Raw genomic sequence first — 22,715 nt, 5'->3', positions numbered from 1 at the left:
GGATGGATGGATGGATAGATGGATGGGTGGATGGATGGATGGAAGGATGGATGGATGGAAGGAAGGATGGATGGATGGATGGGTGGTTGAGTGGATGGATGGATGGAAGGATGGATGGAAAAATGGAAAGATGGATGGATGGAAGGACGGATGGATGGATGGCTATTTAGTTGCTGGTTTGGGGTTTGGGGAATTGTCCTCTATTCAAGTATTTCCCCCAATTTTTCCATCCTGTGAAGAGTCATTGGGTAAATACTGTAAATATTGCTACAGAATGGTAGTATTATGTCCCTTGGGAGACTAGAGCAATTAGTCATTATCGCCTTTGTCTCAGTTGCCGTAAAAATTTAATCAGATTAAAACCCAATTGAGTTTTGTCTGAGTAAGCCTTTTGATTGCAAGTCTCTGGGGTCTGGGACAGAATGGAAGGTGATGATTATGTGGTAAGATAACTGTGCATAACCTTCTGAGCATCCCTCAAAGAGAGGCAGGCCCCCCCTGGGAGGGCAAGAATGTGGGCTGCCAGAGGACCCCAGGAAGGCCTTGATCTCCAGGCCTCCGGGAAAGGACAGGAGGAGGCCACATACTCAGAGGCGGAGGTAGAAGGGACTGGAGAATGGGCCACTTGGCCCAGCAGAGGGCAGGCGCTCAGAGACACCCCTCATCTGCCTCTGACTCCCGAACAAGGCTTGAGAGGGTTTGGCTGGGCTTCCTGGTGGCCCCAAATCTAGGCTCGTTCATTCTTCAAGCCCAGTTGGTATGGTTTTACTGGCATCTCTGCCTCTGGGCCAGGCCCCCTCCTCCCACAGCTGAGGTGAAGGAGGAAGGGCAGCAGGAGGGGAATGAACACAGAAAAGGGTCTGTTCCCAGGGACAGGCCACACTCCGCAGTCCCCCATCCTCCACCTTGGGCTCCCCTGCCCAGATACGGTTCCCCGAGGAAAGCCCTGATCACACCAGTCTTGGCCTGCACCTTCAGTGGACGCCAAGGACTTCCTGCATTTCTGCATCTGTGGATGGAATCAATTAGCATCAGCGCCTCGAACCCTAGTTCTCCTGGGGCGCCTCCATCTCAGGCACTCTGGGGACCGCCCATCCTTACTAGCTGTGTACACAGAGTGTGTACTTATTTTCCTCTGAGCCCAGCCTAGGCCTGTTCAGGACGGATCACCCGGGCCAAGCAGGGCACAGTCCCCGCTCACGAACGCGGTGCGAAGAACCTGCCTGCTTTGGCAGAACTATCAGGCCTCCATAAACAAACTCGCCCCTGGACGTCATCAGAACATTCTGGCCCTGGGAAGCTGGTAACCCTCAGCAAAGCAACCCCAAATATGCAGATGCAGAGTTGCTCATAAAAATGACCCAAAGGGACGGGTGCAGCACTTAGACCAGACAAAAACAAGGGCCTCCTGATGGCTTGTGCCAACGGAGGCTAGGATTCTGTCTACAAAGTCCTTGCAAAGGCCACATCTCTGCGGTGGGAGCTTCAGGCCGTGTCCTGCCCATAGAGGCAGGGATTACATTTCCCTGGAGAAAGGGAAGACGCTCGGGGAGCCCTTAGCACTCGGAGAGCGGGTCTCCCTGCACTGCTGGCCAGCTCAGGGCCTTGCTGTCTGGTTCGGATTCATGTTGGAGCAGAATCCCCATCAGATGGGGGAGAGATGTCCTCTCACGGAACCCCTCCCTCCAAGGCTCTCTGAGGAACTGACCGAGTCCCTTTGGTCCCTTTGCTCTATGAGCGGGTCAACCCTCAAGGTCACCCCCTGCTCCAACCACCTGTTGTCCCCCCACCCCCGCGTGAACTCCACCTGCAGCAGAGAGCCCACGACCCCTCGACACAGCCCTATGATTCTGTGGATGAACAAGCCCGACTGGCGGAAGTTCCTTCCTGCACTACACTCATTCGAACCCCTAGGGCTCGTGGGGAATGAGTTTCATCTTGAAAGTGCCTGGCAGCCCCGAGGATGCGTGACAACACCTCCCGTGCTCTTCCCCTGAATATGCTCCCTTCTCCTGACTGCAGCTCCCCATCTGCGTGCCACACGGCATCAGGTTCTGTCACCGTCCTGGTTATCCCCGTTGGCCTGAGTCTATCTGTCCCCCGTCCTCAGAAGCGGGGGCAATGTGCTGTCAGAGGAGGAAGGAGCCGTGGTCGCTGAGCCCGGACACTGAACTGCCACTTACATGGCCCCAGAACCACACACTGCATTCCGATCGTCACATGGCCCTGTGGACTGGTCTCCAACACTGTTTTTTTTTTTTTAAATTTCTCTCTCCCGTTCTCGATTTCACCCCACTGCTGGCTAACGTCTTTGGATTCAGCGATTTCTCTGACCGGTAACGGACAGAGGAATTCACAGCCAGCAGGTGGAAATCACACGCGAGCATCATCCCTTCCATTGCTGCCACATAGCGTAAGCCACGGAACAAGGAAGCTGCCACGGTTGCAAACCTACTGGCCTATGGGGAGGGTCCTCCCGCTGTGGTCCAGGCCGCCGGGGCCCCAGATCCTGTTGTCCATCATCTCTGTCCCCACGTTGCCACTCTCGCCAACAAACAGGCTGTTCTTTATCTCCTGCTTGGAGCCATCATCATAGGGGAAGGTCCCACCACTGTAGGGGGAAAATGTCTGGGGTGAGCTGTCCAGAGCCGGCTTCCCACAGAGCGCCCAGCACAACGACGGCTGCCCTTACCTGGCCAGGGTCAGGCCGATGCCATTGTCAGCAAACCTGGGGACAAGAGCGGACGGTCAGAGCCTGCTCTCACTGCACACGCAGGGGATCTGCAGAGGGAAGGACCCTTCCCTGTCCCTGGCATCACTCGGTGGACACTGTGTGGGGAGGCAGGCTTTACCTAGCACGGGGTTTGCTGCGGGAGCTGTGGGTTCTCCCGCTCGGTGTCTGCTTGCAAACATGCGCTCAGCGTTTGGGGCCACGCTGCATTGGCAGCACGCACCCCAGGCTCCGCGAGCCTCTCCTCTGCCGCCCGTCCCCGCCCGCGACTCCGGGGCTAAGTGCGAGGTTGGATCTGGGAGGACCTGGCCACTCTTGGGTCCCGCACCAGGTAAAGACGGGCTACGTGGATACGGTTCCACTTCCCCCCTGGCCATCCCCACTCCCATTTCAGCCACAGAGAGAAGGACAGACAGATTCCAATTTCCCAGGGGTCAGGCAGCTGCTGGGAAGGGCAAGACCCACGGTCACAATTACACTGTGGCCACACTTTGGAGTCCAGTGAGTTGCAATTTCAAGCCCCCGTTCAACCACTTACTCGTTGTGTGACCTTCTGGGAAGGTCACTAGACTCAGCCTCAGTTTACCCTCTCCAAAATGGAGGAGATAACTTGTACCTTCGAGAAGCACAGTAACAAAGACCACCAAGGATTCAGCGCGTGGCAGGTGCCCAGAGTGCTGGCTTCCTCCTTCCCTCCTTTCACTGACTGGCTCCGTGCTGAGAGAGCCTCACCCAGGGACTGTTTGATGACCCAGAGCACCTGTGTATGCTGTTTTTAGGGGGTCTTGGGGGGTCACTGCCGGCTGGGGGGGGCATATGCCTCTGCTGGGGGGGACCAGAAGGCCAAGGTCTGTGTGTCTGCTTCCTCCCTGCCCTGCTCTCCTCTCCCCCCGTGTGGGGGGGCACCACCCCCTCCCTGTGCCGAGACCCCACGGCTCTCCTCACCGACAGCTGTCCAGCCACACGTCCCCGCCGCGCAGCCAGGCCCCGTGGTCCTGGTTCTTGTAGGCGGTGAAATGTCTGATGATGGCGGGCTCCCGGGGCTTCAGCGGGTCGGCATCCTGGTGCGGGCTGTACCTGAAAGGCACGGTGGGGAGGGCACAGGGGGCAGTGCTGGGGGACTCCTGGATGGACCCCCTTCTGGCCGTGAGCCCCTCCCCACGCAGCAGCCGGCTCACGTTGCCTGGGCGCCGGCACGGAAGCGAGGGTCTCTCCTCCAGGGCCCACCCCCCGCGGGCCCAGGAGCCCCCCACCCCCGCAGGCCGAGGCAGGTCATGGCGCAGAGGGAAGTCCAGCCAGCCAGGCCCAATCCCGGCGTGCCGTGCGGCCCCTGGGGCTGCGAAGGAGGTTCTGAGATGCCCAGCCCCCCGCTGACTTGGGGGACCCTGGGCCTCACGCCTGCTCTGGGCTCCAGCTCATGGGCTCCAAAGCGGAGCGCTGAGCGGGGCTCAGTGGTGTCCAGACAGCTCACGCCCTCCATCCGCGGTATCACGCCTCTTTCAAGGGCACCGGGCTGTCTAATAACCTTGAGGGTTTGATAGCACCTTTGGAAAGTGGCCCCCGGCCTCCGGCTGAGCTCTGTCCCTTCCCACGAACCCGACGGTGCAGTTCTCCCGGACTTCTCTCTTCCCCTTTAGATCCCAGCCCAACCTGCCGACTTGCCCGGGACTGGCTTTTGCTGAGGGATCCAGGAACCTCTAGAGATCTCTATTTCCCTGCAGCTGCTGCAGCCTAAGCCCTAATTCAGACTTTGCCCTGCTCAGATTTTCACCACATTACCCCAGCACCTAGCTCCATGTCCAGGACGTAGAAAGTGCTCCCTACATATTTGATGAATGAATGAATGAGTGAGTGAACGAAGAGAATGGAGGTGGGTCAGGAGGTCAGCGGGGAGTGTGTGCGTTCCCAGGGGGTGACTACCTGGCAGAGATGATAGAGAGGAAGGGCCGCTTGTCCTTGGCGGAGGCCTCGGTAGTCTTGACCCCGTTGTCTATGATCATGCCAGCCTGTGGGGAGGGAACAGTCAGGGACACGGTCCCTTCCACTCCCAGGCTGCAGGCACCTCCTCATGCCCAGCCTCACCGCACACTCTTACACGCTCCAGTAAAACCAGCTGTGCTGTCAGGACGCATTAACGGAGGTAAGGGGTCTGCAGTGAGGGAGGTGAGGAGCCTGTATTGCTCTGCATTGTTCAGAGTGAATCTCGAATAAGGTGTCCCCCCGGAGGTGTGTATCAGGAAGCTGACGTCTGGAGGGTTACGTGTCTTGTCTAGGGCCACGCAGCTAAGTCTGTGCCCAGAACTCGCCTTGCTCTGGGCAGTTATAAGCCCGGGCCCCATGTCAAGGGCGAGGGAAATGTGTCTGCGGTGACTTGGAGGAACTGCTGAACTTGTATCTCGTCTCCACCCTGGGGCGGGGGTCTGGGATCCTCCCACAGTCCTGCCTGGGCTCCTCTGACTCGAGGGCAGAACCTCACATTCCTGTTTGGCTCTGAAGGTGTTTACATGGTCAGCCCTGGGCGCCCGCGCGGAAGTCAGGGCCTCCCAGTGAGGGGACTCTTGGCCTCCTGGGAAGGCCCAGACCCAGGCTCCCTTCTCCAGTAACCAGAGGCCACTCTGGCTAGTGCGTTCTTAAGTCGGGGTGACGTGGGTCGGAAGATGAGGGGCTAGATCCCCAGCTGCTTGCTCACGGGCCATGACCTTCAGCCCCCAAGCCCCAGCTGTGGCCTCCGTTAAGACGGGCTAAGAACACTGATTTCAGAGGACTCGGGAGGCTCTGTGCTGGCCCCAGACGATCACCCCAGACCAGGACCCTCACCCCAGACAGGACCTTCACCCACTGGTTGCAGGGGCGGGACTCATGGGGGGCGGGGGGGCACCAAGCCCAGGGCTCCATCCAATCAGTGCAGCTCAGGGTTCCTGCTTGCTCCCTCCTCACCCTGCCCGTCCCTCCACCTGTGCCCGTCCGGCCTACATTCTGTCCCATGCACAGCCTCCTTCTTTTAAGGTCTCCGATCCAGGCACTACCTGGCCCAGCTCCCAGCTCAGGAGAAGGCTTCTCGAGGAAGGGGTCCTGACAAGCAGCCAACACCGCCTACCGCCTGTCCACTGCTCGGCTGCCGCCCCACCCCACCCCCCACCCTGCACCTCTGCGCTGCTCTTATATGGTCCACAACAGCCTCAGAAACCCCGCTCTGTCAAGGGGACACCGCTCCTCCTCGTCTCTACCCTCTGCCCCCAGAGACCCTTCCTGCTCGGCCTCTGGGACATAGTGCTGCCTGGCGTCCCCCCCCCCCCCCCCCCCCCCCCCCCACGCTGCCCCGCACTCCCAGCAGGCCCCCCTCCCGCCCCACCACAGGTGTAAGCAGGGCTGGCTCAGAGAGGATTTCTCTTCTTCACAGTCTTCCCCCTGCTTGAGCTTTTTTCTTTTAATCCTCATGTATCCGTTCCCCTCCAGCTTCCTCATCTGTCCCAGCAGGGACTGGACCAGATCAGCCTGGACACTCTGGGCCCTGGGCACTGGGCCAGCGCCCCCAAGGCTACCTCTGCCCCCCAGGCGGCACCTCTGGTCTCAGCCTGGCTCCCCAGCTCCGCGTCCCATGGCCCTGGCCTAGCTGCAGTCCTGGCTGGGCGTCCTCGGCTCACCTGGAGTCCCCAGCACCTAGTGTGGTACTGGACTGAGGGGCTTCTGTTTTCCACCTGCCCTCTTGGCTCTGCATGGATGGAGCACCCCACTTCCCAGGAACGAAGCAAAGGGATCGGAGGGGAGGATGCTCATGCTGCCTCCACCCTCCTTCAGAACGGCCTCCTGATTTTCTCTAGCTTACAGGCCAGGCTGAGCCTTCACGGTCAACACTGCGCCCACTCCAAGGGACCTGTCAGATGACAGTCCCATGCCCAGCTCAGCGGCCGCCAGGAGGCGCCCCCCTGCTACCAGCCTGAGCGAAGGTGCACCTCGCTTCTCCTTCTGGCTCCGACCAGATGCCAAGGCAGGAACAGCCACGGGACGTTCTTGCTAAGAACGACCAGGAGCCGAGGAGGAAGGCTGCTTGGTGTCTTGCAGACGGGCACTAGGATCGCGGTGGCTGCTGCCGGTAGCCAGGAGGCCGTCCCGGCTCGAATGATCTGCAGGTCTGGGAAGGAGGACTAACAGACTGGCCCAGGGGGACAGAGTGTGGAAAGACTTACCCGGTAGTTGGAATGTGCTCGGTTATGGAGGAATTTTCCCAGTGGAATGTGCTCTGAATAACCTGGGGAGTACATTCCCACCGAGGGGCCTGTCGGCACGTGGTGGAAGATGAACCAGAACCCGGTCTCCTGTTGGGGGGGTGCACAAGGGGAGAGCCACAGAGATCAGCCCCGCAGACTCCTCCTTGCTGGGGTCCTACTCGGGCTGGACCTAGCACTCGCCCCGAAAGGGCCCCACCGCCCATCCCTGGACGCGCCTGGGGGAGGCAGTAAAAAGCCCTGGCAAATGCATTTTGTGGGGTCTACCCTGACTGTGGCAGCCCTTCATCGGGTCCTACTCTACTGGCCATGGGCTCCGAACGGCTGGCTTTGAGTCCCGGATGTTCTCGGCTTTTCCCTTTCCTTTAGCAGCTATGGAAACTGAAGCCCAGAGACAGCACCTGACCTGCTCGGGGTCCCACGGACGCTAAGTGGCAGGGACGAGTGGGTGAGAGCAAGGCTGTGTAGACAGGGTGCCGTGTCTGAATCCTGTGCGTGCCCCTGGGCACGGTCACCCTCCCCGCCCAGCGGATGGAAGGTATGGGTACCTGCCTTGCAGGGTTGGTGTGAGAATGAAACTATCTTAGCTGACAGCGCTGGTGGGGGGGCCCAGCGCCAGGCCACCCCTGTCTCCGTCTAATAATCAGTCATTTCAGCAAAGTGCCCTGATCACCCACATGATGAAGGGACAGGGCCATTACTGAAAGCCAAGTCCATGTGACCCCCTCGCCCCAGCGGAGCCTGACCTGGCGGGTCCCAGGCCCAGCCCCGGCCCCCACCTTTACTTCCGGCCAAAGAAGGGACAGTTCTGCTCACCTCGGATCCCGCGGCTGCACAGTTAATGAGGTTGTTGTTGGGGTTGGCCATCCAGAAGGTGGACACTGCACTGCGGGGGGGGGGGACAGAGATCGCAGGGCGTCACCCGACGGGCCGCTGCTTCCCTTGCCTCTTACCAGAGGCTTGAGAAACCCTCAGTTTGCTGTGAAACCCAGTTTGCTCGTGTGAGCGCGGAGCATTTCAACACCTAAAGTGCTGGGGCTTAAAAGGGGCATGTGGGTGCGTGAGGCGGAGGCAGCTGATGGGTGAAGTCTGAGCCGGGCTCTACAATAGAGAGAAGGCACCGGGGCCCGGAAGGGGGCCGTTCCTCAGGGAGAGGCCCGGCGTGGGAACACTGATCACACGGGCAGTCCCGTCTCTGTCTCTGTCTCCAAGTGGGGGAGTACGCCTCATGCCCGCGGGTACCCACTCTGGCACCCGGTGGCAGCCCGCGCCTTCTCAGAGGAGCACCGTGATGATGGCCATGGGCAAGCGGAGAAGCAGGCCCTCCGTGGCCTCTGTGGCCTCTGGCTGAGAGGCTGAGGGCAGTGGGTGGTTGAGGGCTGGGAGGCAGCCCTCAGAAGCTGCTCAGAAGCCCCAGGGTGCGGAGGTCAGAGGCCCGGCTGGGCGGGTGAGTGAGCAGCTGCTCGCAGGACCCTCCAGGGCGCAGGCCTGCTGTGGCTCACGGCACGGGGCTGGGGGGGCAGCGGTGGGGGGAGGCACTTACTTGCAGTCCTGCCTGGGCTTGGGGATGTACCCCGGGTAGGAGTCTTCCGTGATGGTCTTGCACATCTTGCTATCACGGTCGGAGGGGAGGAGGGTTCCGGACTTGACGAGGAGGCCGAGACAGTGGTCGAAGGTGTTCCGTTCCTCTGGCCCGTCTTCCGTGAAGAAGCAGTGGCCCAGGGAGTTATAGCCCACCACGTCCTTGACCTGCAGGGATCACGACCGGGGGACCTCTCACCCAGCGTCCAGGTGTTCCTGAGCCTATGCATTCATTCAGCAAACGTGACACGGCATCGGCGGCACCCCGGGTCCCACGAGGAACCCCACAGGCTTGGGGAGGGCCCTGGCACATCAGTCTCAGAACTAAAAGGTCCTTACAGGGTCTCTGGCCGGAGCCCTGCCTCCCTGCCCGAGGCCAGACGGCCCACAAGCATCCCTGACAAATGGGATGGCGCTTCCACTTGAATGCCCCAGAGATGGGATGCTCACCACCTCAAAGTTAGCCTGTCCACATCAGAACACCGACGATGGTGAGAAACACCCCACTGCTCTTAACTGAGATCTTCCGTCCGCACCCCTACTCTGGGGCCCGACCGCCCAGTGCCGTTCCCCGAGGAGAGGCTCCCGTTCCCCTACGACACCAGTTCGACCCGCACCGATTACCTACCTACCAGCAGGCGAGGCCCCAGAGCATCCAGACCCCATCCCGAAACAACTCCCCCTTCAGTACCATTAACACTTCGAGGGGCCGCCCGGTCCGTCCCTTGTGGGGTGTTTAGCGGCGTCCCGGCTTCTGCCCTCCCCACATGTCAGCACACCTCCTCAGTGGGACAACAAAAATGTCTCAGACACTCGCTGCCAAATATCCCCCCGGCTTGGGGGTGATACCGTGCCCTCTGGTTGGGGTGCACAGGTCCAGGGTGAACGCCCCAACTCCCCCGGCTCTTTCCTAGGACAGAGCCTGCCTACTCCAGCGTCCGGGCAGCCACTCTCTGGAAGCATCCGGAGCCGGGACCCTCCATGTCCTTTTCATCTTGCTGAAGTCTTACACATTTCTAGAACACTTGGTTTTGGTTTTTTGCTTTGTTTTGTTGTTAGAGCTAAGGAAAATGAGACTGAAGGAAGTTAAGTGGTTTGCTCAAGGTCGCACAACCCATGTGTTCAAAGGCAGGCAGGGCTGGGACCCCTACTTTCTCATTGTGTCCATTCACCCCACAAGGGAGGATCCACACACACTGGCTGCCCTGTTCCGGGCCAGCTCTGTTCCTCTACATCCCTCCCTAATCTTCGGTCATTGGCAAGGGCGTGATCTTGAGTGCTATTCAGTCCCTCACCAAGCAGTGCAGTAAACACCAAGGTCATCCGATGGGGCAGCCTCCTTTCGTCCCAGTGAGCTAGGACAGCTGGTTATAAATAGCCCGGAAAAAGAAGGGAGGAAGCGGGGCTGCTGGGCCCGGCAGGGGTGGCTTTGGGCAAGTCCCATGCCGCCACTTACAGAGGAGGACACTGACGCCCAGAGAAGGGGCGTGGGGTGTCCCAGCAAGCTCACAAACCTAGAGGTGGAGCCACGTTCAGACCCAGGCCTCCTGCCCAAGGCTCTTTCAAAATCCTAAGCACCACTTACCCCACTGTCCGATCACACCCTGCGTGGCCCTTCTTTGAAGGCAAGTGAATAAAAGATGAATCAGGGACATTCTTATTCTAACCAACACCCCAGGGAGAAATTCCCTCCATCCAAGACCCTTGAGGTGTGCTCTGGAGAGAAAAATCCCCATCAAAAGGAATAATAAGTACTAGTGTTTGCTGGGTGTCAGATCTGTTACAGACATTATCTCGTTTAATTCTTAATCATTCCCTTTCGCCTTCCGTTCAGGGACAGAGCCGAAACCCGATTCTCCATCCACCTGATTCTATAACTTTCGTGCTCATCTGTTGCCAACAACCCCAAACGGAAAACCAGCCCTCTCATCTTGTGCTGCATTTCTTCCTTCTCCTCAGGGGTGGGTGAGGATGGCGTGGGGAGTGGAGGGGAGACAGCACGGTGAGGTAGAGGGAGGGGGAGCTGCTGGGTGGGGAGCCGAAGATACAAGTTCAAGTCTCAGCTCAGCCACCGACTTGCTGGGCCTCGCCCAGGCGTCCCTTGGGAGACAGGTGCCTTCTAAAATCTGGCTCTTAGGTTTCTGATCATTCTGCCTTGGAACATTTCCCAGAATTGAATATTTACACTGTGACACAGCTTGAGACAGAAAGACAGACAGACAGATAAATCACTACATTGTAGCCGCACACCCAGACACATAATACAGGTTTGCAGGTGGCTGCCAAGTCCCTGGGCGAGCTCACCTGGAGCTCCCGCCCCGTTCTCACGCACAAATCACATCTTTCCCTTCCTTCTTCTGCACATCACCCCCGCTGATGGTTGTCAGTCCTAAAAGTCATTCCTAAAGGCTGTTTTAAGTCTTCTACCATTGTTAGCAGGGGTCTAGGCATGAGATTACAAAGGAGGAAATTTCTCAGCCCTCAGGGACTGTTTCATCTAAAACGACCATTTAATTTATTGTCTGAACCAGGACATTTTTTTAGAGCAAAGGAGGGGTGCTGTTAGAAACGAAGCTGGGAAAGCAGGTATAAAGTGGGACATTCCATGCAAATCAACCTGCATCAGCAAGAAGAAGAAACTGCTGCTTAAGACAAGCAAATACGAACAGAAATCGGCCCTGCCCGACTCCGCCTTCTAGGGCGGCTAGGATACGTTCCTGCTAGGGGGAAGCATGACCCCAAATACAATCAGATTGAAAGAAAGACTGTAATTTCTAGGCTTCTACCACTTATTTTGTGTTTTTCAAGCCACTGAAGAAAAGAGCCTATTTTTGCAGAGTCTTAAGGAGTATTTGATGGTGCAGACAGAAGCCGGGAAAGGCGGCAGAGAACCAGGTCGCGCTCGCCCCGTCGGGAAGGACCGAGCGCCGGAGGCAGCCCCGGAGAGGCGCGAGCGGGAAGGGAGCCAGGGAAAGAGGGGCCTGGTGCCCATTTCCAGTTGTTCCCCGAGCTGATGGGTGGTGCGCCCGCCCTCTTCCCCGGCACATCTCTTCCCCGATCCGCCAGCAGGAGCCCCGGCCTGGGACACTTTTGGGGAAAGCAAGCACTGCCGTCTGGGTTTCTACCGTGTCGTGGAAGCAGGGAGGCTTACCCAGGGCGCAGTACACACAGGCCCCATGACCGTATACGGCCTGCCAATGCTGAGTGGGCCACATGCGTCCCTGGCTTCATCCTGCCCCAAAGCCTCGGCAATGGGCTGTGTCCTCACCCTCACTTCCCACCTTGTCAAGCAGGTGGGAAGGAGAACTGGGAGCAGCTACAGGAATCAAGAAGCTGGTGAGACTGAATTCCAGAAACCAGGAGAAGGGGCAAACAGATCCTGGCCCCTGGTTCCCAGAGCTGGGGCGGGGACAGAGGGAGCTGGGCTCCCGCCATATGCACCCAGGGGGCGCAGCCACGGGCAGGAGAAAGCAGCGGGACGGGCATCTCCCTGAGGCTGGACGGTGGGGGGCCGTAGCCAGGTGTGGGGCCCCCCGGAGCCGCGCAGAGCGCTGGATGCATTTGCACCAGTGTCCTGGGGCGGAAGAAGGAAAGGACGGGTTTTATTCCCCCACCCCCTCTCCTTGCCCTGAAAATGGAACGGAGCGGGGGAAACAAACAGAATCCACATTGGTGTCTTTGTACCTTCCTTGAAAGCTCTGGAACGGATTCATTGTTTCCAGCAGAGAACAGGCACGTGGTCCCCTGCGTCCTGCCCCAGAGCTCAGAAACGCACACTGAGGGGCAGTGGGAGCCTGCCGTAGGCCCCCAGCTGCCCCACCTGCAGGGGATGGGCGGGAGAGCCTTCCTCTGAGGGCCGGCTTCACCCCGCAATGGCCAGCATCCTGGGGCTCCCGTGCGGACCCCCGGTCTCAAAGACCCCACCGCCGGTGCTGCTATCACGACAGACATCGCCTGACTCTGCTTCGTCGTGTGATGGTGGCTCTGTGGTTAAACGGGTCTCGGCATCACCAGGATAATCAGCATTTGGTGTGGTTTTACCGCAGGCCTGGACCTTGTCAGCACGCACGGGGAGTGTGCGGGGCAGGAGGGAGGACACGTACGCAGCGTTTGCCGAGCTCCGAGGCTGCTCTGTGTGTGTGTCGGGGGGGTGGGGGCCCCATTACCGTGTCGTGGAAGCAGGGAGGCTTACCCAGGGCGCAGTACACACAGGCCCCATGACCGTATACGGCCTGCCAATGCTGACTGGGCCACATGCGTCCCTGGCTTCATCCTGCCCCAAAGCCTCGGCAATGGGCTGTGTCCTCACCCTCACTTTGTGCGGTGGGGAAACCGAGGCTCCGAAAGTGTGGATCCTTAGAACGCAGGTTTGCTCTGACTCTGTCCCCCCAAGCTGGCGGCTCTGCGGATGCCTGCAGGCACGGTTTGAGCGAGCAAGGAGTCCGGGGAGGAGGGGGCGGTGGGTTTGTTGAGCAGGAGCTCATGGTGTGCGCGGCGGTTCCTAAGAGCATCCTCTGGGCTCAGGGAGCAGATGTGGAGAGGCCCGCGTGCTCATCGCTTAGGAGGGGAATGAGAAGCAGGTGTTGGCGGGAATGTCAAGTCCAGACTGCCCTTTCCAGAAGCAGGTGGCCAAGAATGGGGAGGAGCTCGGGGTGGGGGGGGGGGCGGAAGCTGTCTTCTGAGGACGAGGGCACCGGAGTCTGTCTGCAGGCGGTGGGCGGGGAAGCGCACGTGTGGACGGATGTCCGGGGTCTCGGGCGTGTCCAGATCTGGGACGGCCTGAGGGTAAAGGCCTCCATGATGCTACCGAGTGGCCTCTGCAGCCTAAGTGAGAATCCAGCATCTGTCTGTATTTGGCCTCCTTCCATCCCATCAGCTAAAAACATCTTTCCAAACACGTCATAGCCCCGGCCACTGGTAGGTCCTTCAAGCCAGAATGGAGGGAGCAAATATCAACTAGCAATGCGGAGCCCAGCTCCCGGGGTGGCCCTGCTGCCCCCATGGTGCAGGGCTTACGGGGGTGGCGCCCATCTGAACCCCCAGCTCCCCCCGGCCTGCGGCGCTCGGGGGAGGACGCGGAATGCACTCCATTGTCCTGCTGCCTCTTCGGCTCGGGGTCTCCGAGGCCTGCGCTTCATCCAGATGCTAAGCCATGCCACTTTGGTGTCACACAGGTCTGTGGGCTCCAGACCCTCACCCACCAGCCTGGCCGTCCAGCAGGGACCCGAGCCGAGTGCGGCTGGAGCCCTACGTGGCCACCAGGATGAGGCTGCTGCCGGCCCCTCAGCCAGGCCTGTGCGAGGTTGCCTGGCGTCTGGACGGCACCCAGGGAGCTGACGTGTGTTCCCTCCCAGTCTGGTGGCCGGCATCCCTTGGGGCCGGACAGAACAACGGCCTTGGCACATGCAGGACTGCCAGGGTCCCCTGGTTGCGAGAGCTTGTCCAAGTCTCTGGCTCCAAAAGTCTGTCTGGTGTGGGTGCAACTGGCCCGTCTAGCGGCTCCAAACGAGCGGGTTCCGAGGGCCGCTCTTGGGCCGTGCTCGCTCTCAGCCCCCGCCTGCCTGCATCCCGCTGAGCCGCTCGCTCCTGTGGGAGCCCCTTCCTCCGGCTGAGGCCCGGGCTCGCGGCTCAGGTGCACTGTGACCAGCGTGGCCAAGCCCTCCTCATTTAACTGAACAACCATGAGATCTGCTGGTCATGCTGGGCACCGCACACAGGACGAAACCAAATGCACGAACGGCCTTGTGTCCACGGTACGCGTGCGCGTGTGCACGCGTGCGTGTGTATGTGCATGTGTGCACGCGTGCGTGTGCACACGTGTGTGCGTGTGTGCACACATGTGTGTTACGTGCACAACTGCCCTGAGATGCAGAACGGCCTCCACTCACACCGACCCGGCTGCTGGGAATCAACATCTTTCTCTTCCGTGGCGCGAAGCGTAGGGGAATTGAGCTAAATTTAAGCCCAGAAATTCAGAACGAATGCTTAAAGCAAGTAGAGCTCCTCAGACTCAGGCTTGTCGTCTTTCCTAATTCTACACTGTTCTTTTTACCCCACGTTCCGAGCTCAGTCGCCCCAGAGTCCCTGCGTTGCGTTCGTTCGGCAAACCGCGTGGACAAGCGGGAGAGACCACACCTGCCCCCGGGGCCATGCGTGTCCCACGCCTTCCACATCCTGTGCTCACATCTTGTAACAACCACGTGGGAGACATACTGCTGTCCTCCCTGTTCTACAGAAGAGGAAAGAGAGGTGTGAGAGGGAAAGTGACCGGCCCACGTCCCACGACTGGTCCGTGGCAGAGGCCAGACGGAAACCCAGACCCGAGCCCATGCTGTGTCTGCTACCGCGTTCCTGACATTCCCCACTTATCGTAAATCTTACTGTCTTTCTGCTTCCGGGACAACACGTTCTCCTTTCTTCTTCCTTGAGCCAGAAAACAGGCCCACGTTCAGCAACCATTCCAGCCACAACCCTCCTGCCGCCTGCCACGGAGAATCAGCCCTGGTTCCTGGGCAGCGCTGCCACGTGAGCTGGCAAGCCGGGCGCCGGGTCTGGGGCTCCCTCGGGGCACCTGCACCTCACAGCCCCCCGTGTTTGCTGTGATTTCCCCACTTGGCCGCGGAGGACGACGGAGGTTTGCGGCTGGCAAACAATTTGCCCGAAGCCCACAGCTCACAGCCTGTGGGCCAAGCCCTTGAACCCACGTGCTTCCAGACGAGGCCCCAGGGCCCATACTCTCCCGTCCCCTCGGTGGGTCTGTGAAGAGGTAGAGGACACCCCCCACCCCAGCGCCCTGGGCCACGCAGCAGTGTGGGTCTGACCCGCCACCTCGGACCACTTTCCCAGAGAAGCCAAGAATCCAGATTTCTGTGTGAAATCACTTAATTTTTAAATGATGGAACCTAATTCAGATGTTTCTTTAAACACCATTTAAGCCAAACAAAACACATCCCGTCACTGGGTTCCGCGTGCAGGGGGCCCATCTGTGACATCCGGCTTTAAAGTTCATGTAGGATGTAAGTTCAGTCCATTTAAAGAAAGGTTGGTTTAGTGTAAAATTATCAGTTTAGTGTAAAGATGATCGAATGTTTCTATAAACACTTCCTAAGCCAAACAAAACACAATCTGGATTCTTCAGCTTATAATATCCGGTTTTTAAAGTTTCTAGAGGATATAAGTTTAGTACATTTATCTATTTTCTTTTTAGAGAGTGGGAGAGTGTGAGCAAGAGAGTGCCAGGGAGGGAGGGAGGGGAGAGGGTTGGGGGGCGGAGGGAGGAGAGAATCTCCAGCAGTCTCCCTGCTAAGCATGGCACCCGACATGGGGCTCGATCCCAGGACCCTGAGATCATGACCTGAGCCGAAACTGAGAGTCCGACACTCAACTGACTGAGCCACCTGGGCGCCATAAGTTAGTTCATTTAAATAAGATTCAGTTTAGTGTCAAAACCAGCTGTGCAAACCCAGAGCGGCCTCTGGCACGTATGCCTCCTTGGAACGAAGCCATTCCTCCCGGCAGTGTCCGCTCTGGAGGATGCTTGGTGCAGCAAGAGCAAAGGCCCCCTGCGGCCACCGCAAGTCTGTGGGACGGAGGCAACAGTGCAGAGTCTGGCAAGAGCCCTTGTCTGCGCCAGCGGATCTGTCTTGCCACACAGCCACGGAAAGATCCTCGGCCTGCCCATCTCTCCAAAGAGGCACAGCACACGCCTGCCCTCTTTTCTCTTTCCTGCTCACAACTCTTTTCTCTTTCCTGCTCAGAACAGCATTCTAAACTTGAGGCCAAGGATGGTTCAACCCCCGATGGCCCGGACTAAATGTCCAGATCCAGACACCTGTCCAGCGCTGACGGTTTGGAGGGAGGGGACTGGAGGACGGGGCAGTGACGGTCCCTCCGCTTCCCCGGGAAGGAGGCACTCACCAACAAGCCATTGGAGCCGTGCACGGTGACACAGCGAGAAAACGTGTGGTGGATGGAGAGCTCGCGGACGTACGTGGGCGGGTCGTAGCCTCCCTTCTCGTCCACATCGCCTGCCAGGTGGAAGTGAATGGGGTACTGCCCCACCAGCTGTTGTCCCATGTGCTTCAGCTCCACACCCTCCAGGTGCACAGCCTTAAAGCCCAGTGCGAACTGCAAGAGGGGAGGCGAGGGTCAGAAGGGTGGGCGAGGTGCCCCCAGCCCCCTTGCCGGGGCCGTGTCCCAAACATGCGAAGTGCCTCGCTGATCCCTGCCTCGGCCACACAGCGAATCCAATATATGCCCTGCAGATGGGTTAAGGCCCCTGGCCCTCTCACCGCCCGGGCGCCGAGGCTCTTTGGATAACACACGGATGTTACAAGACGGTAAACTGCTTGGAACAGCCGGGGCTGGCCTCCACTCCCGCCCTCCCTCCTAAGTCACTAAGTGTCACAAGGAAGGGGGAACCCCGAGATATGCGGGGGCGAGGCTGGCCCGAGGCCGGCCCCAGGAGGATGGGAATCCAGGGGCAGAAGAAGCCTGTGCTCTGCCCATGGTCTGCGGGCCCTCCTGGTGGAAGGACGGGACGCTGAGCCGGGACTCTCCATCAGCCCCTGACCCCGGTAGTGTGGGCGAGCTGTGGGACGCTCTGTGTGCACCACCGTGGATGTCTACACTCCAGGAACCCACTGTAAAAGCACACTGTGGAAGTGACTCTTGTCAGAAGCGGGGCTCAGCGGCTGTTCCTGGAGTAGGCAGATCTTAAGGACATGCTAACAGTCCTCCCAGAGCAGGTTTGTCAAGCGGAATGCCACTCGGGAAGGGGCATCCTGAGGCCTCGTTTGGGCAGAGCGGGAAGGGGACCCTGATGGCTCGGGGATCGCTCTCAGAATTGGAAACGGGCTCTGGTCTCTCTGATGAGTCTCTGCACAAGCCCTGGCCCCCCTCACCCCCAGAGCCTGACCGGGAACACGAGTGAGTGCTTCTGGAGCCGACGGTGACCGGGGAGCCCTGCTGAGCGAGCAGGGGCTGTGGATGCTGGGAGCCCACGTGTGATACGGGGCCACCCAGCGCCAGTAGGGCTCCCGCTGTGCACTCCGTAGGTTCTGCTCCTTCCCTCAGTTAGGGCACCGGAAAGTCTTATACTGATAGCACATGGCGGCGGCTTCAAGAGCACTGTCCTCACAAAACTCCGAGACACCAACAGTCTGTCAGCTTTGATCCTGTCATTGAAAGCGACAGCCGCACGAACAGCTTTGGGGCGTTGTGATGTTCAGTACGCCGGGTAACGGCTCTTTAGACAGCGTTCCCCGTGAGCCCCATGCTAGGAAGCCGGGAGCTCTCACGGACCGCTGACCGCACACCGCTGACCGCCGCTCTTCCCAGGGCGGCAGAACTCCGCTGGGAGCCAGCTCCCTCTTTGCTTCCATCTCTTGGTAGACGCTCTGACGTCCAGCTCGTCTCCCCTGCCTGCTCGCATGTCTGGGTTTTCATGGGTCTATTGTAAGCGTGACTTATGTGGGTGAAATGCCAGCTCTTCTGGGAAACGACCGGGGTGAGGCGTTGGAGAAAGAGAGTGAGAGCAGGGACGGGGGCTGGAAGCCGTGCAGGCAGGGAGCCCAGGGTGGCATGTGACCGGGGAGTGGACAGCCGTCCCCAAGGTGGCCCCCTCCTGTCTTCCAGCCAGGGGTCGGCAGCCGGAACAGCACACTGGACAGCAGGGGTCTGCCTTCCAGGAAGTCCCTGCCCTTGGTCCTACTTCCTGCTCCCGTGTCCTCCCCAGCCAGGGTCCCTGCCAGGCTGGCAGCGCGGGAATGCTCCCGGTCGGGCGGACCCATACCTTGATGTGGCCCCCGAAGGTGTCGAAGTCGAAGAAGTTGCAGACGTGGTTGTTGTAAGGGTAACATCTGTCCTCCATCTCCCCCATCACCACGATGTTCCGGCTCAGGAGCCCGACCTCGGCCCGCATGTCCACACCGTCTATCTCCTCCCCGATGTGCAGGTATAGCGGCTTCCCTAGGGCAGAAAGGGGTGGGTGGGAAATCCACTGCTGCTTACATATCACCACACCTGTGTGCACGTGGTCCCCGGGGCTCCCCCGGTCCCATGTTACAGAAGAAGGAAGCCCATGCAGGCTCTTCTTTCTTGGCCTGAAAGAAGAGCTAGGATTCACAGCCATGCGGACTCACATCTGAAGCCCATGCAGAAATGGCTCTTTGTCCCCCAGTATCAGCCCCCCCTTTTGCTTGCTGGTACTGGGGCCTCCTGTGTTTGAGCTCGACGTATGCTCCCCGGGAGAACCACGCTTCCCAGACTCCCTGCTGGCGTGGACACAGGATGAGCGGAAGCCGTGGCGGCCCCTGCTCTCGCTCCTTCCCCGGGACCGGAATGTGGCTGTGTCCTGGTGGGCCAGCCCCGAGGACAGGGTGCTCTCTCCCTTGTACTCCTGACCCCATCCCTTCCTACAGTCTTAGGGTCCTGGACTCCCGTAACTTCTCTTCTTCCCTCGTGTGGGTTCCTTATGTTCTGCTTCCAAACTCATCCAGACCTCCTATCCTTAAAAAATTATTAGAAGACCTTTCTGCCCAACTCAGCTACCCTCGTAGCTAATGTCAGTCCCCTTCGTGCCACTCGAGTCCCTGAACCAGTGACCCATACCTGCCCCGCTCCCTCGGTCTGCTCAAATCCACTTAATTCCCCTCCAGCCTCGTCCGCCTCCCGGACGGCAGGTGCACCCCAGGGAAGGTGCGGGGGGGCAGGGGCTTGGAACTTGGGGACTGCCTCGTGGTCCCCAATCCGCCCCCACTCCAACCCCAGATTCTTCCGTGGAATAGAGAGATCTCGGCCTGCCTCTGCACCCAGCTCATCACTGGGACAGCTGACCTGGCTAGCAGGGCTTTCTCCTCCGGTCGAGGACACGGCTCCAGAGCACGGCCTCTCGTGTGGATTTGCAGCCCGCACCGCACGGCAGGTGCTGCTTGGCGTTCACCGCAGCCCTGGCTTGAGCGACGGGGCTCGGGTGTCCGCCCACGGCACGGCTGGCCGGGCCTGTGACGGGCCTGAGCTGTGCCCCGACGGGGACCGCCCCTGCCCGCTCCTTCACGAGGCACAGCTCGCATCCTGGGGGCTGTGGGACCTCGGGGGCTGCGGTCTGGGATTCTGCAGGCTCGGGGAGATGGCAGTTTCTGGAAGCTTGTTAGTTCGGGACATGAAACTGGTGTGGGGCAAAGCTGACACGACACCCCTTTGGCATCACCACGAGCTCCCAGGGCCGCTACCACAAACTGCCACCCACTGACGGGCTTCACTCAGCAGAAACGTCTTGCCTCACATCTCAGAGGCCAGAAGTGCACGGTCGGGGCCCCGGGGTCGGCGGTCGGGGCCCCGGGGTCAGCGGTCAGGGCCCCGGGTCAGCAGTCGGGTGGGGCAGGGCTGGTTCCCTCGGGAGGCGCCGGGCGGAACCGTCATGGCCGTCTGCAGATTCCAGCAGCGCCCTGTGCTCCTTGGCTGGCGGCCCCTTCCTCCTCCCTCAACGGGCGGACCTCACTCTGACACTGGCTGTGTCGTACGTCACCTTCTCCTCGGACTCTGACCTGCGTCCCCTCTAAGGACCTGTGATGACACTAGGCCACCCCGGGGACCCAGGATAATCCCCCATCTCCTGAGCCTTAACTCAATCGCACCCACCAAGTCCCTTCTGCCGCGCGAGCGGACATTCCACGTGCAGAGGACTAGCCCGTGGGCGTCTGTGGGGCCGTTCCTCCGGGTACTGCAGAGCCCTGCTTTAAAAGTATTAGGAAAACTCGCTTTACAGAGAGTCTATTCACTATGCTTTACTATCAGGCCCAGAGATCTCCAAAGCCAGAGGGGCCAGGCACGGACGCCAGGCTGGGGGTGGGGGCCGAGGCACGGACTCCAGGCTGGGGGAGGGGACCCAGGCACGGACGCCGGTGGGGGGCCCCAGGCATGGATGCTGGGGGGTGGGCAGGGCTGTGAAGACTCGGGTTCCGTCCACAGTCTGACATTGCCCGGAGGAGCGTTTGAAACAAGTTCGCTCTGCAGACTGCTGGCTCCCTTACCCCCCTGTGGCTTGTGGCTCAGGTCACAGAGCCTCGGGGCTTCATGGTTTTAGGGTCCAGATGCAGGGTCCCCTCTGGCTGCCCGTGTGGAAGCCTCCCCCTCCGTCCCTGGCTGGCCTCCAGCCCATCGGCTCTGTGGCCGTCACTATCACAGATGCGTGGCCTTGCAGGTGGGGGCGGGGAGTAGAGTCTCCTGCACAAAGAGCTTTGCGTGGGGTTCTGAGCGACACAGCGCGGGGGCGGGGGGACAGAAAGCTGCACCCAGAGCAGCATGTGATCGCTGGTGAGGAAGGAGACTCCCCTGCTCACCGGCTTTAAATGCCCTCCTTCCAGCAACGGATACACGGAGAATTGATGACAAAGCCCCTGGTCCACCCGGCCTCATGCTGCTGAGTGCGCTGGATGCAGACCTTCTTTTCCTTACGAGCGGACACCCCGATGGACAGCGGGCAGCAGCCAGTAAAGCTTCAAAGGCTTCCGCAACTAAGCAAGGCCACCTCCCACTGTTCCTGGGGTGCAGAAGGAAGACCGGCCGACTGGTGCCCCAGAGGCAGCTCAGCGGTGCCCAGGAACCAGCCAACGCAAGGGACACGCGCCTGAGGAGCTGGGTCCCTGGAGGCCCAGCATGGAGCACGCTTCCCGAAGGGATGGCCCCCCGAGGCTTGAGCACGTGATGGAAGAGTTTATGCAGAGAGCGCGGGCTCAGTGCTGCCGGCCCAAGACACAGGAGAGGAGCTCCCGTGCAGCTTTGAGGGGCTCAGCTCCTGTCTCCCAGCCTGCAGGACCGACAGGGCAAAACCCCAGGCTCTGTGGGCTTATGCGTCATCGCCCCACACCCACTTCTGCTGCAGCTCGAGCAGAGCACCAGCCCTCCCTGAACAAGCCTTGCTACTTCACATCTCCGCGCTTCTGCCTAGCTGCCCCTCTGGCCGGGCCACCTCGTCTGGGCAGCAGACGGCTTTGTGCTTCCAGATCCTGCTCCAGGGGCTCCTTCCCGGTGCGGTCTTCCCCACCGCCCTCCACCTCCCCCTTTGCTTCTTGGGGTGTCCACTGCGCCGGCAGGGCCAGGACACCAGGCCTCCCCATCCGGGCACACGTCCCCTGACGTCCAGCCGCCCCTCATAGCATGTGCATTTTGGGGGTCGGTGCCCCCTAAAACTATGGGGCATAGGCAGAACGCTGACCAGAGGGCCTTCCCCAGGGACCCTTGGTCCCCTCGAACACGGCGGGAGAGGTAGGGGAGAGGCGGCAGAGGACCGTGGCTCTTGATCCCGACTCAGATGACGGCTGTGAGTCCCTGCACACGTGAGTCACGCCCCCTGGATCTCAGGCTCTCCTTCCATAAAATCAAGCTGTTGCTAGCAAGTGTCTCGAAGGTAGCCACGCTTGCTGACCACGCCAATCCAGGGAGTGAGCTTCGCACAGCCCCGGCACGTGGCAGGGACTGGTGTGGCCCAAGTGGCCAGTGCAGGTGCCCCCCGCGCTGTCCCCGGGGAAGACAGGAGCCCGGGGCTCCCGTCACTGCCTCACACCTCCAGGCTGCCCTGTGGGGGGCGCGGGGTGTGGGAGACGGAGGGACTGATCCACCCTCCGGAGTGCGCGGGGCCGACTGAGAGCTGAATTCCCACCGCCTCCTCCCCGCACTGTGGAGCCCGTAGCAGGACCTTTATGAAACCCCACAGCCAGCGGATCTGTCCTGCTGCCGCGTTCACAGGCCACCGTCCCCCAGCCGGCTGCCCCGGGGGAGCCGCGTGCCCTGCTCTCCGGCACCCCATCCTGCCCACAGATTCTCCCTCCCTCCCTTGCTTCTTGCAGCTCTGGTGCACGAGGGCCAACCGGGGAAGAGCAGATGTGGCCCAGCCAGATGGTCCCAAATTATCCAGGAGGGCCACTGGCCGGGGCTGTGGGGGTTGGCGGGCTCGGGCTGGAGGGTCCCAGAGAGGCCGTCTCAGCCACACAGCTCCCAGGTTCCTGGTACGGGCCAATCGTCTAGAGTGGAGGCCCTGGGGACGGGACGGAGGAGGACAGGTGGCCGGGAGCTAGAGAGCTCGGAGTTTGAATCCTGGCTCCGCTCGACCCCACAGACTTGCTTGGTCTACACCAGCCCGCCCGCCTAGGACCCCTGGGGTGCTGGCGATGCTCCAC

At 60.3% G+C, this 22,715-nt stretch overlaps 1 protein-coding gene across 10 annotated transcripts in view; it reads right to left on the bottom strand.

Moving 5' to 3' along the window:
• CEMIP (cell migration inducing hyaluronidase 1) overlaps positions 1 to 22,715 on the bottom strand; it is a 136,146-nt gene that overhangs the window by 16,390 nt on the left and 97,041 nt on the right. For all 10 annotated transcript variants that reach the window (XM_032391880.1, XM_032391883.1, XM_032391874.1 and 7 more), the window contains 9 exons: positions 18,332 to 18,507; positions 16,456 to 16,665; positions 8,501 to 8,706; positions 7,774 to 7,843; positions 6,919 to 7,047; positions 4,652 to 4,737; positions 3,677 to 3,808; positions 2,693 to 2,728; positions 2,456 to 2,611 (listed from right to left, as the gene is read on the bottom strand). In XM_032391880.1, coding sequence (XP_032247771.1) covers positions 2,456 to 2,611; positions 2,693 to 2,728; positions 3,677 to 3,808; positions 4,652 to 4,737; positions 6,919 to 7,047; positions 7,774 to 7,843; positions 8,501 to 8,706; positions 16,456 to 16,665; positions 18,332 to 18,507 — 1,201 coding nt within the window. The remainder of the gene's footprint in view (positions 1 to 2,455; positions 2,612 to 2,692; positions 2,729 to 3,676; positions 3,809 to 4,651; positions 4,738 to 6,918; positions 7,048 to 7,773; positions 7,844 to 8,500; positions 8,707 to 16,455; positions 16,666 to 18,331; positions 18,508 to 22,715) is intronic.

This window comes from Phoca vitulina, unplaced genomic scaffold, assembly GCF_004348235.1.
Source record: "Phoca vitulina isolate PV1807 unplaced genomic scaffold, GSC_HSeal_1.0 scaffold65, whole genome shotgun sequence".
In the NCBI taxonomy this organism is placed as follows: domain Eukaryota; kingdom Metazoa; phylum Chordata; class Mammalia; order Carnivora; family Phocidae; genus Phoca; species Phoca vitulina.
The sequence above is the reverse complement of the archived record's forward strand: the minus strand, read 5'-3'. Positions and strand labels throughout refer to the sequence as shown.